At 44.2% G+C, this 17,247-nt stretch overlaps 1 protein-coding gene across 1 annotated transcript in view; it reads right to left on the reverse strand.

The window, feature by feature from the left end:
* LOC311099071 (ephrin type-B receptor 1) overlaps positions 1 to 16,581 on the reverse strand; it is a gene marked incomplete at both ends in the record, with an annotated part of 313,995 nt that extends 297,414 nt beyond the window's left edge. Inside the window, one exon of the mRNA XM_084139687.1 lies at positions 16,518 to 16,581. Within this exon, the coding sequence (XP_083995813.1) occupies positions 16,518 to 16,581 (64 nt within the window). The remainder of the gene's footprint in view (positions 1 to 16,517) is intronic.
* Between the last annotated feature and the right edge of the window lie 666 nt (positions 16,582 to 17,247).

Genomic DNA, 17,247 nt, shown 5'->3' on the forward strand with positions numbered 1-17,247 from the left:
TGACTCCCTCTCTCTCATCTATTTATTATCTTTCCTCTGTTCGTTCTCTGTATATTAGACATTGATTATGAATCAGACAGATGTATGACTGTGATTATATCATGGATCACAGCTGGGAGCAATGTGACGGATGTCGTTAACGTTGTGGTTTGTTTAGAAGACAGTGTGTGTGTGTGTGTGTGTGTGTGTGTGTGTGTGTGTGTGTGTGTGTGTGTGTGTGTGTGTGTGTGTGCGTGCGTGTGTGATGGATGGGGTTGTATATATCAGATTGAAGGTAGATTTGTAATCTGCCGTGTGTCTGTCTGTGTATCTGAGAACACAACTCACTAAAACAACAGAATGTCATATCTGTTGTTTGTCAATCAAACACAGTATAAAAGTGGTTCAAATCCCACACCATATGGTTGGCCCAGTATCAATTGGAATTTCTTAATGTAGTATGTTGCTGAATATCACACAGCATGGGTACCACAGCCATCAGGTGGGATATGGCTTTGGCCGGAGTTTTCCCTCGTCAGGCCATGTGTTCAGGTAAAACCCCTGGTCCTAGATACTTCAACTGAAATTTCAAACATCAAATTGAAATTCATGGAAATTCGGAAGGAAAAGACTGGAAAGGGTTACCTTTATTTTATTTTTTTTACCAACTTTTCCCTAAATACCTCAAACCAGATTGGACTAGTGTAGACATGGAGTAGTGTTGACAGGCTAACCTCAGTGTGGTGGAAACTGTACCGCTATATGGTTATTACCCTACCCCAGTGGAGACCTGTGAATTACATTTTACATTTTAGTCATTTAGCAGACGCTCTTATCCAGAGCGACTTACAGTTGGCCCCCCGTGGGAATCGAACCCACAACCCTGGCGTTGCAAACGCCATGCTCTACCAACTGAGCTTCATCCCTGCTGGCCATTCCCTCCCCTACCCTGGACGACGCTGGGCCCCATGGGTCTCCCGGTCACGGCCAGCTACGACAGAGCCTGGATTCAAACCAGGATCTCTAGTGGCACAGCTAGCACTAGCACTGCGATGCAGTGCCTTAGACCACTGCGCCACTCGGGAGATAGACCACTGCGCCACTAATGTTCACACACACACACAGACTCTCTCTCTAACACACACACACGGCCACACTTCAATAACACACACTCCCTGTCATACACGCACACAAACAATCACACACACACACACGTTCAGCCACGCTCTAGTAACACAGTGGAAAACAGCCTCAGCAAACACAATTTGAGCCTGGGGGAGCACAGCTCCAGACACAAGGCCACAGACTGGGTACTCTTTCTGAGTAAACAGAACCAGCCTACACTTCTCTACCCACTTAGAACCAAGAACAGAGCAGACCCCCTATAAACACACTTCTACAGTATAAAATGTGTTTAATTCATCCACTTCTCTCCACTATATTAGAGGGATATCATCGTCACAGGAATAGCAGACACCTCAGTTGTAGTAAGAGCAAATGTCTGCAGACCCGCTGTCTCGGCTCACCTGATATAGATACTGTACTATAAAACTGTCTGCAATGACACACACACACAAACACCCACCCACACACTCCACCTAGACACGCATGACAGTGTAGCGAGATGAGGAGGTATCTAACAATGTGTGAAGCCTTGATCAAAGGGACTGAGGTGTAATAGCTTCAGACAGGAGGGAGAAATACTTAATAGACAGAAAGCATGGAGGTGAGACGCATAAATATCATCAGACCTTATTACTCTCACTGGCCCCATTAAAGTGTGTGTGTGTGTGTGAGGGGGGCATAGTAGGGGCGGGTGGGCGGGGGCGGTGAGGAAGGTGTGTGTGTGGGTGTGTGTTTGTGACAAGAGACTTGTATGCTGACTGAACACAAAGGCACCATTCTAGGCTTGGGTGATATATTGTTTATACTGTATACCGGTGTATTTTGAAATACCGACGGTATGATTTTTCAGGGGCTGCAGGGGTGCATGCTACGCCACTGCTTATAACTACAGTATAAGTTAAGTATAACTATAAGAAATCTAATATGTGTCAAATACATTATATCCAGCTCTGAAATTGCTAGCTCAAAACGAAATTCTAAAACTAAATACATACTGGAATTCCAACCACAAAACCTATTTGCTTTGATTTCAAGCCTCAAATACACCAACTAGCCTAGCTAACAGCTAAATGTTTGTTTTTGACTTTGTTATAATTCAAGTTCTATTTCCGAGGCTCCACATGTTGTCACAGAAAATATTAATGTTATTTCCAACTACCAATGAGAAACTCCACCGTAAATCCAGCTGCATATTGATCGTTGAGATTGCCGAAATGCCAGTTTCTTTGGCAATGACATGGAGTGGAATGTTATCTAAAATGACTGGTACCAAGATAGGAAACATTCAATCCCCTCGTGGATCAAGATCCCTGTTGCCTAAATTATTTTGTGCGTCAAAAAAATGAATACAAATAATAATACATTAAAATAGCGCCCCTTGTGTGCACTTCTAGTAATACTGTATACCCCAGTATGGTACAGAAATTGAGGTATGAAAATCTTGATATTGCCCAACCCTACAACATTCCCATATTTCCACGGGACTCCCTCTTCCTGAGGTACATCTTGCAAACACCCCGCCCCCTCTCTTCTCCTCCTTTCACACACTCACCCCATCTTTTTAACATCTCTGTGTGCCCAGCAGGACAGTAGAGAGCTGATCACAGCACACTCACCCCATCTTCTTCACATCTCTGTGTGCCCAGCAGGACAGTGGAGAGCTGATCACAGCACACTCACCCCATCTTCTTCACATCTCTGTGTGCCCAGCAGGACAGTGGAGAGCTGATCACAGCACACTCACCCCATCTTCTTCACATCTCTGTGTGCCCAGCAGGACAGTGGAGAGCTGATCACAGCACACTCACCCCATCTTCTTCACATCTCTGTGTGCCCAGCAGGACAGTGGAGAGCTGATCACAGCACACTCACCCCATCTTCTTCACATCTCTGTGTGCCCAGCAGGACAGTGGAGAGCTGATCACAGCACACTCACCCCATCTTCTTCACATCTCTGTGTGCCCAGCAGGACAGTGGAGAGCTGATCACAGCACACTCACCCCATCTTCTTCACATCTCTGTGTGCCCAGCAGGACAGTGGAGAGCTGATCACAGCACACTCACCCCATCTTCTTCACATCTCTGTGTGCCCAGCAGGACAGTGGAGAGCTGATCACAGCACACTCACCCCATCTTCTTCACATCTCTGTGTGCCCAGCAGGACAGTGGAGAGCTGATCACAGCACACTCACCCCATCTTCTTCACATCTCTGTGTGCCCAGCAGGACAGTGGAGAGCTGATCACAGCACACTCACCCCATCTTCTTCACATCTCTGTGTGCCCAGCAGGACAGTGGAGAGCTGATCACAGCACACTCCCTCCACATACACACACAGTCAGGAGGCTCTGATGATTCACATTCAGATGAGGCTAGCACACACACACTGGCATGTCTGATAGCGGGCTGACAGCTGTTTGAGCAGACATCGTTATCAGAGAACCAGGGGGCCGGCAGACATGAAGCCGTCCGTTTCTCTCTCTGTGTCCTTCTATCTCTCTCTCCCTTCTTCGTCTTTCCTTCCCTTTTCTCTCTCTCGTCCTCTCACTCGCTTTCTACCTTCTGCACACCTGCCAATTTTACTCAAGACTCAGGCCCCTTCAACCCTCCATCCCTCCATTCTCCCACCCCTCCCTCGGAACAAAAGGAAACAGGCCTTGTTCAGCTTGTCTCAATGTCTACTACGATCAACATTTGACAGGTACTGTACAGTAGAAGAAAACATCATTATACAGTGATAATGACTGATGATATGTGACCTCTATCAGGGGCGCAACTTTCACTGGGGACGGGGGGGACATGTCCCCCCAACATTCTGAAATTGCAGTTGTGTCTCCCCCAGTTATATCATTGGAATATGATACAAAACAAGGCAACGGTGTGCTTTAGGACCATACGGACGCCTCCGAGCGGTCGGGTAGGCTGCTTGGAGTGTTTATCCGACTGGATAAAAACATATATAGCTATATAATTATGTCCCCCCCCACTTCTGACCTCCATACTCACTATCCTTAGGGGCTTCTTGTCATACTGTGCTGATTAAGACATGAGCGAGCTAGGATGGACGTAGTTAATATAACTATTTGTTCAGCACTTTTTAAATGTACAGCAACAGAATTCAGAACATTGGCCGTTCTTACAGTGTTCTCCCTGTACACCAAGTCAGACCCGTAGGATAAATAAAGGGGGCATATAAGCAGACAATGAAAGTTCTTACAATATTCGATGATTACATTTCTCTAAAGCAGGTTATAGGCTACATGTGCACCACCAAGTCAGAACAGTAGGCGAAAATTAAGAGGGGAAAATAGACCAAATTATTAGGGTGAGGCACATGGGCTACTAACAGCTTACTACACAACATACACTTAGTTCTACTTTCTTAGCTACAGTAAACATATCTCCCTGGCATATTACATCATTTATGCAGCAGCATACAATACATTTTTGGACTCACCTTGTTGTGCTGTGCTCACTTGAACAGGAAGGTGGTGCGGCGGTCCTTCGTGGGCAAATTTTGTCATCAAACTTTGTCATCGAAGTCTGGCATTCTCTGGATTTATGGTACTTTCACGACAATTGGAAACTCAGAAAAAAACAAGGTAGAATCATGATGACGTCAGTGATCTTCAGGTCGTAGCTCTAGAAAGAGGTCAGAGTTCCCGATTTATAATTCAGAGTTGGATGACCGTTCCCAGTCAGAGCTCGTTTTTCCTGAGTTCCCAGTTGCCTTGAACTCACTGAAGTCAGATTTCCCAGTTCTGAGTTACCAGTTGTTTTGAGCGCGGCAGAAATCATACTGGATTGACAGCATGGCCAATGTTGAATGTTTATCATTTTAAGCTTGGAAAAGAGACCCTTAAACCCAGATTTGGGACCACACAGCCACTCCACTGAATAGCAGGCTAGTGATTGCTTTGCAATGCTTGCAGTTAGCCACTGATTCTTTCCAAACCACTCATTGTTGAATTTGCGATTTCCAACTTGTTGTGTAATGTTTATGTCCAATGGCCGATGAGCACCTATACGTTTTATCTATAGTTTCTCTTCATTATTTCTCTACATATGACAAGGATTAAAAAGGATTTGCCAGTAGATTGTCGACTTGATTCATGGTGATGACTGCTAGCTAAGATCTTGAAAGTATGATGTTGACATGATCAGTCCAATCAAAGCTACTGTAGATATAACGTGATTTGAGGTCATTTTATCTGTGGCCAATGACCTTGAGCCTTCTTGGATGGGCACTTCTAATGTAACTCTATGGCAGCACCCAAGGGGCCTGAATTTTTAGCTCTACCCTTAGATTTGGTGATGACGTAGTGTCCCCATGAGTGACAGAACACTGAGCCAATCACGGCGCAATTAGAGAACATTACCAACTCCTACACTCCGTATTTTCCGCTGGCTGCCCCACCACCACAGAAAGCACTGAGCTAGGCTGAAACACCTGCATTTTGGAGATGCCTTAATCAAAAAAGACCATGTTTGTATGCAGCTTTATTAACTCAATGTATTTTTTTATTATTATTATTTTTGATTGTTTGCAAACTGATATGTGACACTTATTAATGCCAAATGTTTAGGTAAAAAAATGTGGGGCTCAAAACAGTTGGGGCTCTGCCCCACCTGCCCTGATTGACGGGTTGCCACTTATTCTGCCTGCTACTGTAAGATAATGAACGGAAAGAAGGAATCTCTGAAGTCACCTTTAACCTTTAGAAGAAGTTGCTTACCCTCCCCTGCCCAGTACCTCTTCTTGTTGGAGCTCGGCAAATCAGGCATCTCGGTCTCATCAGGGCAGTGTTCACTCATTTCTCATTAGTCTTTCTGGTTAGAATCGATAGTTAATTACCTCTAAAATGCTCTCTTCTCACCCAGACCTGACGCTGCTGGACAGCACAGGGCACCACCGTCCGCCTGGGGAAGGGTTTGAGCGTTGCGCAAGGTCACGCAGCATTGGGCTCAACCCTCCCCCACTCCACACACACACCTTAATTTCCCTCCCCTTCCCCAGCCTATCCTCATATCTTTAATAAGAGATTACATTTACAGTGAGAAGGAGAAGGGTAGAGAAGGGCATGGAAATGTGTCCAGTGCTGGTGAAATATGTCTCTACGTGCTGATCCCAGACCAGTCAGTAGGCAGTAAGTCATTAATAATAGGACAGGCCACAGCACTAGACCATCAGCTCTCTGCCTACACTCATTACCCCACACACATCAAAGGAGGGACCGAGTGCATGTCTCAAATGCACACATTCACACAGCTACACACTCCACCTTGACACTCATGGCAGTGTATGGAGATGAGGAGGTGTCTAACAATGTGTGAAGCCTTGACCATAGGGACTGAGGTTTTAATAGCTTCAGACAGGAGGGAAAAGTCTTCATAGACAGAAAGCAAAAGTATTCATCCCCCTTGGCGTTTTTCCTATTTTGTTGCATTACAACCAGTAATTTAAAATTATTTTTAATTTGGATTTCATGTAATGGACATACACAAAATAGTCCAAATTGGTGCAGTGAAATGTAAAAAATAACTTGTTTCAAAAAATTACAAGAAATAAAAAATGGAAAAGTGGTGCGTGCATATGTATTCACCCCTTTTGCTATAAAGCCCCTAACTAATATCTGGTGCAACCAATTACCTGCAGTAATCTAAGTGTCACATGATCTGTCACATGATCTCAGTATATATACACCTGTTCTGAAAGGCCCCAGAGTCTGCAACACCAGTAAGCAAGGGGCACCACCAAGCAAGCGGCACCATGAAGACCAAGGAGCTCTCCAAACAGGTCAGGGACAAAGTTGTGGAGAAGTACAGATCAGGGTTGGGTTATAAAAAAATATCAGAAACTTTGAACATCCCAAGGAGCACCATTAAATCCATTTTTTTTAAATTGAAAGAATATGGCACCACAACAAACCTGCCAAGAGAGGGCCGCACAGCAAAACTCACGGATCAGGCAAGGAGGGCATTAATCAGAGAGGCAACAAAGAGACCAAAGAGAACCCTGAAGGAGCTGTAAAGCTCCACAGCGGAGATTGGAGAATCTGTCCATAGGACCACTTTAAGCCGTACACTCCACAGAGCTGGGCTTTATGGAAGAGTGGCCAGAAAAAAACCATTGCTTAAAGAAAAAATTAAGCAAACACGTTTGGTATTCGCCAAAAGGCATGTGGGAGACTCCCTAAACATATGGAAGAAGGTACTCTGATCAGATGAGACTACAATGTAGCCTTTTGGCCATCAAGGAAAATGCAATGTCTGGCGCAAACACAACACCTCTCATCACCCCGAGAACATCATCGGTAGGGACTGGGAAACTGGTCAGAATTGAAGGAATGATGGATGGCGCTAAATACAGGGAAATTCTTGAGAGAAACTTGTGTCAGTCTTCCAGAGATTTGAGACTGGGACGGAGGTTCACCTTTCAGCAGGACAATGACCCTAAGCATTCTGCTAAAGCAATACTTGAGTGGGTTAAGGGGAAACATTTAAATATCTTGGAATGGCCTAGTCAAAGCCCAGACCTCAATCCAATTGAGAATATGTGGTATGACTTAAAGATTGCTGTACACCAGCGGAACCCATCCAACTTGAAGGAGCTGGAGCAGTTTTGCCTTGAAGAATGGGCAAAAATCCCAGTGGCTAATTGTGCCAAGCTTATAGAGACATACCCCAAGGGACTTGGAGCTGTAATTGCTTCAAACAGTGGCTCTACGAAGTATTGACTTGGGGGGGGGGGGGGGTTTAATAGTTATGCAAGCTCAAGTTTTCTGTTTTTTTGTCTTATTTCTTGCTTGTTTCACAAAAAAAATGATTTTGCTTCTTCAAAGTGGTAGGCATGTTGTGTAAATCAAATGATACAAACCCCCCAAAAATCCATTATAATTCCAGGTTGTAAGGCAACAAAATAGGAAAAATGCCAAGGGGGGTGAATACTTGATACATACACATACATACATATTCACATACATACATATAAATACATATACATAAATATATATACATATTCCTTTAAAAAATATATATTTTCCTTTATTGCTTTCCAACCCCACCACCCCTACCCTAATTGGAGTAAACTAGTGAACAACAACGCTTCGGCCTCTACTTACAGCTTATACATACTAAATACATTTTATGGACACAGTCAATTTTACAATAATTCTATTTTGTTTGTTTTTACTCCTGATCTTCCTCTACCCTCAACCTCAGCGATCATTTACATGATGTCCATCCGGTTAGCTTCTATATGCCATATCTTTCAAACTGTGCTCTTTCACAAAAGTTCTCCACCTATAACCTATATACTTATTATGGACACAGTATGTTTTACATTATTTATTTTGTTATTATTAGTTATTAGTCCCAAACCTTCAGCTCCATTCAACCCCTCCCATCTATCTCTTAACACCATCCATATTGGATTTCTATTTGCCATTTTTCAACTCTACTGTGATGTTTCACAAAAGTTCTGAACCCTTCTATTCTCATTGTTTCTACAGATTGTAAATTGAAAATACTTTTTTTTGCTAAGAGAGGGCCGCCCACAAAAACTCACGGACCAGGCAAGGAGGGCATTAATCAGAGAGGCAACAAAGAGACCAAAGATAACTTGAAGGAGCTGCAAAGCTCCACAGCGGAGATTGGAGTATCTGTCCATAGGACCACTTTAAGCCGTACACTCCACAGAGCTGGGCTTTATGGAAGAATGGCCAGAAAAAAGCCATTGCTTAAAGAAACAAATAAGAAAAAACATTTGGTGTTCGCCTAAAGCCATGTGGGAGACTCCCCAAACCTATGGAAGAAGGTACTCTGGTCAAGAATGGGCAAAAATCGCAGTGGCTAGATGTGCCAAGCTTATAGAGACATACCTGAAGTGACTTGCAGCTGTAATTTCAGCAAAAGGTGGCTCTACAAAGTATTGACTTGGGGGGGGGGGGGGGTTGAATAGTTATGCACGCTCAAGTTTTCTTTTTTTGGGGTCTTATTTCTTGTTTGTTTCACAAGAAAAAATATTTTGCATCTTCAAAGTGGTAGGCATGTTGTGTAAATCAAATGATAAAAACTCCCCAAAAATCCATTTTAATTCCAGGTTGTAAGGCAACAAAATAGGAAAAATGCCAAGGAGGGTGTTAGTCGACTTATCAGTGGAGTGCGAAACATATTTTTGTAGCTCAGACAAGTTGATGTAAAGAGACAATATCTTCACTCTAACCCATAAAACAAGTTTTATAACAACATCCAACTCTGCTCCATACCCCATAAACACCCCCCAAACTCCCCCAGGCTACCCTCTCTCCTTCCCCTCAACACTCTCTCTATCCCCCCCGGACCCTTCCAGGATCCCCAGGACTAAGCATTGGGGCTAAGCCGTCAAATTAAATCATTATGGCCCTGCCTTCAACAACCATTTCATTAAGAGGATAATAAATGCAGTCCTTTGTTCCTCTCCTCCTTCCACTACTCCAATCATACCCAGGTTTTTTTTTCTGTTCTTCCTCTGGCATGCCAGTTTCCGCTGCCTGTGTCAATACCCAAACGGATTCATATTTCACTTCTGGGGGAGTAAGAACGGAGAGAGTTTTGAGGGAGAGGGAGAGCGAGAGTGAAAGAGGGAAGGAGGGAGGAGTGGTGAGAAGGGGGTACACAACTTTTAAAACTTCACAACTGCATATTTTTAACAGAAAGAAAGAACAGTGGAGATGGAGGGAAGAAGGGAAGAAGGAAGTACACAACAAATTATTCAAAGGCTGGAGGTTGAGAAAGGAGAAAATGTCCTCCTCAGAAAAAAAGGAAAAACAAGCCTAACTATAGTAGAAAGAGAAGAGAAATTGCCGTAGTGGAAGCCAGCAACGTGGTCATTGTTGAGCTAGCATTGCGAAATAGGTGGGCTGTGTTGGGAAGCTGACTGTATCTGGTTGTTCTGTAAGCGTGGAGGCCCCAGGAGTATGTCCACTGTTGGAATAAGGAGAAACAGGACTCAATAATAAATGCTTTCTGCTTTTCTCCCTCCCTCCCTCTCTCTCTCTTTCTCTCTTCTCTCCTCGGCTATAGCGAAGAGGCTACAGCTGGTTAGATATGATTCCACAATGGGCAACAACAACTGGCTACTAGTTAGTTTTCACCTAAATATGTTCAACTAGCATAGCTAGTTTATCCAGTGACAACCGCATTTAGAAGGATAACTACTGACTGAAACGTGACTAGCTAGCATGCTGGCTCACACTGGCCAGGCAGTAGTCAACTAGCTAGCTAACATTTAGCTAATCGTGGACGCCAAATGACACCGCCAGCTAGACTCGTGAGCCAACTTGTTAGACATGATAACACCATGAGCAACAATAACTGGTGACTAGTTAGTTTTCAGACAAATATGTTCAATTCATAGTCAGTTTATCCACTGACCACTGCATTTAGGAGGCTAGCTAACCAATCAATCGACATAACTCGTGAATATTCATGACTTTGCCTCCGGCTATCCTACGAAAATACATTTTGCATACAGGTCACGAATGCTGCTGGTCCAGCAACAAATGAGTGTTGAGATGTGTGATTGGTTAGATCTATCCAGTGTTTGGACATGTAATTGGTTAGAGAAGGCAGTCTTTTTAATGTTTGGACATGTGATTGGTTAGATGAGCTGGTCTTTCCAGTATTAAGACGTGTGATTGGTTAGATAAGGCAGTCTATCCAGTGTTATGACTAGGGGTTGGGACCAAAAATATTTTCCAATTATTTAGTTCTGAAAAGAAACATCATTTTTTTCTTTCCGTTCCACTGTTCCAACCTGCAAAATAAAGTTCTGGACCAGTTCGAACCCCAAAAAATACTGGTTTATATAGTTCCTTTATTTTCTTTTTAAACCTCTAAAATCAAATGTTTTTACTTTTAGCTCAACATTGAATTACTTCACCAGCTTGCTATGGAGCGGGCAAGCTTTGGTTTACATAACCTTTGGTTATGACAGTTGGTTGATTAGTTATATAAGGCTGGTCTATCTCTTGTTGTCATCCACCAGGGCTGGCTGGTGAGCGTAAAAAGAGACCAGTAAAGCACAACATTCCACAGAGATAGCATCTCTACAGCGAATCAGGACGCAGGAGCCCGTGACAGTCATGACAAGACCATTAACATGTAATGTAGTAAGAACCAGAGTCTCTATTCCCACACAAACACACAATTACACACATGCAAGCGGACACAAACGCACCACCCACACACACACACACAAATCACATTCCACTCCATCCCCCCACCACCACCATCACCAACTCCTATCCACCATCTGGCTGTTTTGAGGCTCGGATGTCTCTGGGGTAAGGTGAGCTCTGAAAGGGAAAATGTGTGTCTGTGTGTGTGTATGTGTGTGTATGCGTGTGTGTGCTTGTGTGTGTGTGTGCATGCATGTGTGTGTGTGTCCTGTGGGGTGTCAGAGCCATGGGAGACTGGCTCCACTGAGCCATAACATCATGGTCTCAGTCATGGTCTCAGTCATCATGGTCTCAGTCATGGTCTCAGTCATCACAGTCTCAGTCATGGTCTCAGTCATGATCTCAGTCATCATGGTCTCAGTCATCATGGTCTCAGTCATCACTGTGGCTGGGCTAGAGGCAGACCATAACCACAAGGCCTATAGTGGCAGGGCTAGAGCATAGGCTAGGGGGCTATTTTCACACATATTTTCACACATATTTTCACACATATTTTCACACAGATAATTGCATTCTACTTCACACATCATTATAGGTCAGCAAATCAGCACTAGCCCTGTAGCGAAGGTGCATACAGGCCCATACACACACTCACACACACACACACACACTCTCTCTCTCTCACACACACACACACTCGCGCACACACACACACCACATTACATGTGCCACTGTGTTTCACCTCTCCTTTCCATACAGAATAGGGCTGTTTTTCTCTTTCTGTTTTACAGTTATCCATTTGGAGAGAGGGAGTGAGAGGTGAGGACTGATCTACACATCCATTAGTGACTTCTCTCTTTCCATCACAGATGGGGTCATGGGCTCTCTCCCTCTCTCTCAGTCTCTCTCTCGCTCTTCTTCTCCCTCTCGAACACATACACACAAAAACAGTCAATTATATTACACAAAAGCCTGTCTGTTTGCTGAATCTACTCTATTGCTGCTCTCTTCTTATTCAGATACCATACAGATACTCTGTAGAGGGAATTGGGTCAGTGTTATACTGGGAACTGATATGACGCAGAATATGTGTTGGTTTGACTGGCAGTTGTTATGGTGCTTGAAGCGAATCATTATTAGCTACTTATGCATAAACATGAAATAATTGTTATAATCGCTAATCCATTGTGCCACTGGGGAGGTGGCATTACACCAACACTGGTATTTAACACCTCTGGGACTGATTACTACATACACGCCTATTGTCTTCTGGGTTGGAGATTTCACTCTCTCTCACACACACACGCACACACACACACACAGGTTGTTGGATGTGCTATCATCAGCCTCAGCGTGTACTCAGCCTGTTTAGAAATGGATGACTTCATGATCATGGTTGTTCTTTGACAAACATACTCTTTCCTTTTTTCATCTCTCTCACTGCCTTTGCTCCTGCCCTCTCTCTCTCTCTCTTTCACTCACTCTCTCTCACCCTCTGTCTCTCCCTCTCCTTCTCCCTGTTCTCTCTGGTTCCTGCTTTAGTTGATGAATGTGTTTTGTACCAGAGCAGTCAGTCCCCAGCTAGTTAATGGAGGATCTGGTTGGTTCCAGTGGGTTTGGGTTTGGTGCTTCCCTGTCACCTCATCCATCTCTCCCTCTCTCTCCCCCTGCTCCCCCTCTTTCTGTCTCTCTCGATCTTTCTCCATCTCTCTCCCCCTCTTTCTGTCTATCTCCCTCCCTCCCTCTCTCCCTTATTCCTCTCTCCCTCCAACTCATGTCCTCTCTCTGTCCCTCATCCCTTTCTCTCCCCCTCTTCTTTCTCTTCCCCTCCTCTTTCACTCACTACCCCTCCATCTATCTACTCCACTCTCTCCTCCTCCCTCCATCCATCCCTTTCTCTCTCCTAGTCAGCTAAGCAGGCTTCATTGGTTTAAGGGCAAACAGAAATAAGTGATGTCTCTGTACTTGGTGGAAAATGACCACTGCTGTTGTAAATAATGATACACAGATACACAGAACAGTAGCTGCTGCTTCTGCAAAAGCTAATTAGGATCCAAATAAACAAATGAATGAACAAATAAACACAGAGAGAAAGGGAGGAAGGGGAGAAATGGGACACTGCACATGTATTTTTTCTCTAATGACATGCAAATACGTCTCCTCTCCTGTCTCCTCTCTCCTTCCGCCCAGCTAAGGTGCATGGTGATTTATCCAACCAGTTCTCATAGTTTCCCTTCGAAATTCGACATATTATGGATGAACGTCTATTTTTGAAGCATTAATTCTGCGTAGTTACAGGGTTAATTCAGCATGGTCACTGGGTTAAAACAGAAACAACTCAAAGGGTTAAGTTTAGGTATTAATTCCAAGTGGTTAAGGTTAGGGCTATGGTTTGGGGAAGGCTTAAAACAAAATAATTGAAAGCAACGTGCTGTTTCCATCAACTATCATCAAGTATTATCATGGCTTACTAGAGCATTGTGAACTGTGGTGGAGCAGTGTTCTAAGCAAAGCCCTCAAACTATCCATCTGTCTAGCCATTCACACTTCACCCTCCACTTTGTCTCCATCCCTCGCTCCGTTGAGGAGAGATACGAGCGGACGTCAGCCATATAGATGACAGAGCATGACAGGGGATAGAGACAACCACAGTAAGAGGTTTATCAGTCAGTCGGATAGGTGAAATCTATTGCAGTAGCAAAGTATGTCCAGCTGTAGCTCAATAATATAGCATCATGACATCCAACCTGAACCTATCATAGCTATAGTAACATGTTTAGGGAGACCCCCAAACACAGCAGTAGCCCTTCCCCTTGGCAGACTGGTTGGGGGGGGGGGGGCTACACTCTATTAATCATTACCAATCTGTCCACATGGTCAGTGGTGCCCCCCAGACACACACAAAAACAGTGATCTCTGTCACATTGTTTGTGATTACGGGGCAGATAATCAGATTAAGGGTGACACGGATCTGGCCAGTGATAATGTGGCCAGGGCCATATGCTGTCACATACACACACATAAACACACACACACGCACACACACACACACACACACACACACACACGCACACACACACACACACACACACACACATACACAGAGAGAGAGAGAGAGAGAGAGAGAGAGAGAGAGAGAGAGAGAGAGAGAGAGAGAGAGAGAGAGAGAGAGAGGGCAACATATTAGAGATCAGATCAGCTAACATCTTAACCTGCCCTTGAGACAATCTCCTTTCAATTAACCAGCCTAAACAAGGAAATCACTCTCAGCCCTGGTGTTGCCCAGGTAACCTAGTGTGTCTCCCATACCCATCTGTTGAACCCAATAGCCAGCTTTGTCTTTCTGGAGAGACCTTTAGAGCTACTGTCAGGGATTTGGGAAGCTGATAAGATGTTCAATGGGTCACGTGTGTGTGTGTGTGTGTGTGTGTGTGTGTGTGTGTGTGTGTGTGTGTGTGTGTGTGTGTGTGTGTGTGTGTGTGTGTGTGTGTGTGTGTGTGTGTGTGTGTGTGTGTGTGTGTGTGTGTGTGATAGAATACGATGAATATAAACAAGCAAGCTGTCAGCCACCACTGAATTACATAGCAACACTGAGATACCCTTGCAGCCTGAGAGTTGTAATCATTATGAAAAGAAGAAGATGAAACAGAGATACTATGATCATGTAACGCCCACTTCACGTTCTAGTCTTTAATTCATTCCACTTGTTTATGTTAAGCAGTGAACCACACCAGACCATTTGCTTTGGTGAGTGTGCGAGCAACGAAAGCAAAGGGAGATTTTCCATATTCAATAGGCTGTACCATAATATGCATGCATCACATTCTGGATGTCTAGTGCTCTGGTCCCTCTGGTTCTACCCTGGAAATGGAAAGTATGTTAAACGCTCAGATAGGCTATTAGCTTCTGATGCTGATGTCTGTTTGGCACACAAATGTCTGTGCGCATTTGTGTGCCAAAGAGGACCAGACAGACAGAGAGAAATTGATCGTATTGTATTAATTGTCCTGATCTGGAACCGCCTCACCACCACTCCTCATAGTCACCAAGTCAGCATCGTTTGATCTGGCGGAGTCATTACTGTCGCTAAACAGTTTGAGCAGCCATCTATGAAATCCCTCCGCCAATTCAAAATCGCCCGTTATTTATCCTACTGCTGCTCGGAGGGCGCTAAAAACTAATTATTCGCCTATGACAGGACGTGACCCGAATAACATACGGAGTTTGTGAGGGGAGAGAGCTACACTCAGGCGCCAACACTTTCCGGTAGAGGAGCATCTCTCCGGGTTAACCCTCCCGTTGTCCTAGGGTCAAAATGACCCGCCACTGTGTTGAACCAACTTTATTTAATTTTTATATTTTTTGGATCATTTGTGAGAAGGAGGCAGTGATACTTTCTTTAAAGTCTCACTGCCTCCTTCTCACAAATGATCCCAAAAATATAAAAATTAAATAAAGTTGGTTCAACACAGTGGCGGGTCATTTTGACCCTAGGACAACGGGAGGGTTAAGTCACAGATAGTGTTTCAAAACTGATGTACAACCTTAGAAAAAAAGGTTATTGATAGAACCAAAAAGGGTTCTATGCTTGCTTCATATATGGCGCCCCTTAAGGTTCGATATATAACCGAAATTGGGTCCATAACCCAAGGGTTCGAAACGGAAACAATGTTGGTTCAATGAAGAAGGATCCCTGGGGTTCTGATCAAAGAACCCAACAAAATTGTTCAATATAGAAGCTTTATGGGTGCCATATATGAAGAAAGCAATATAACCCTTTTTAGTTCTATCCAGAATTTTTTTTCTAAGAGTGAAGACTAGCCTAGAATGATGAACAATTCTCTCATGGCACAATAACATGCCCCAATAAAACAAATAAATGTAGGCTCCTCATAGCATTTATTCCCCATGTTAACTGCGTAAAGAAAATATTATGGCCAGGATACATCTATTCAAAGGGAGAACAGGACATGGTCTAACTGCACTGTCTGCAGCCCAGAAGAACCAGACCACCACAGACCCCTACTCTTCCATCCAATTCTGACAAATAATAAAATAACGGGACAGGGATTGACAGGGTCCACGTGCATCGCATCCCTTGTATTCTTTCTGACAGCACAGGGCGCTCGCTCTGACGGATACAATGTGGCGTTCCATGGGAAAGAGAGCGCGAGAGCTCCAGCGCGTAGCATTTTTCAATTTCGTTCCATAGTCCTACCATAAAAACAACGATAATTCCAATCATTTAGCCTACCTTCCATCGCAGAAACCGTGGTGGTGATGATGACCCATAAAACCGCAAACAAATCCACAGTCATGGCAGAAATGTATAGTCCACACAGCCTATATCCACTGAGAACCACGCAGGATTTGCCCGCACAAAAAATCCCTTCAGTTGTCACAGAGCGGTATATTCCAGTCGGTAAACCCGTGTTGTGAGAGTCACATTTCAAGCCGTTGTAAAGAGTATGTGACAACCAGTGTAGGACCCCGCCGAGTGTAGGGGATGGAGTGGGGTAGTGAGGACGGGAGGAGGGGGGCGAGACAACCTCCTCACACACCGCTAAAGCGGCAGGGCCAATCACAGATTGAAAAGTGAAAATCGCTAACCAATCGCCACTGGTCTGCTCCTCCCTGCATTGTGAAAACACAAAACTTTTCCCTGACCTGTTTGAAACCGCGGCCGCCTCAGCGAAGTAGAATAGCACCACCAATTGGTATTGATTGGATATTACATTAAATGTTTCCCCCCCAAAAATATAAAGGACCTCCATTTCTCAGCTTTCTCTCTCTCCTCTTCTCTCCCATGATCTTCCCCTCTCTACCCCAAATGCGTTGACCCCCTTTCTCCGATGAAAGAGTACACTTATTCACTCCCATTCACTTCAAAGATTAAAAAGCATTGGATTAGTGTTTGCATTTTGCTTAAGGGAATTCTCCCCACATTCCTCACTCCAGTCCATTCCATAAAAATGGGGAGAGTG

This window comes from Coregonus lavaretus, assembly GCF_964263955.1.
Source record: "Coregonus lavaretus genome assembly, chromosome: 23".
NCBI classification, from domain to species: Eukaryota; Metazoa; Chordata; class Actinopteri; order Salmoniformes; family Salmonidae; genus Coregonus; species Coregonus lavaretus.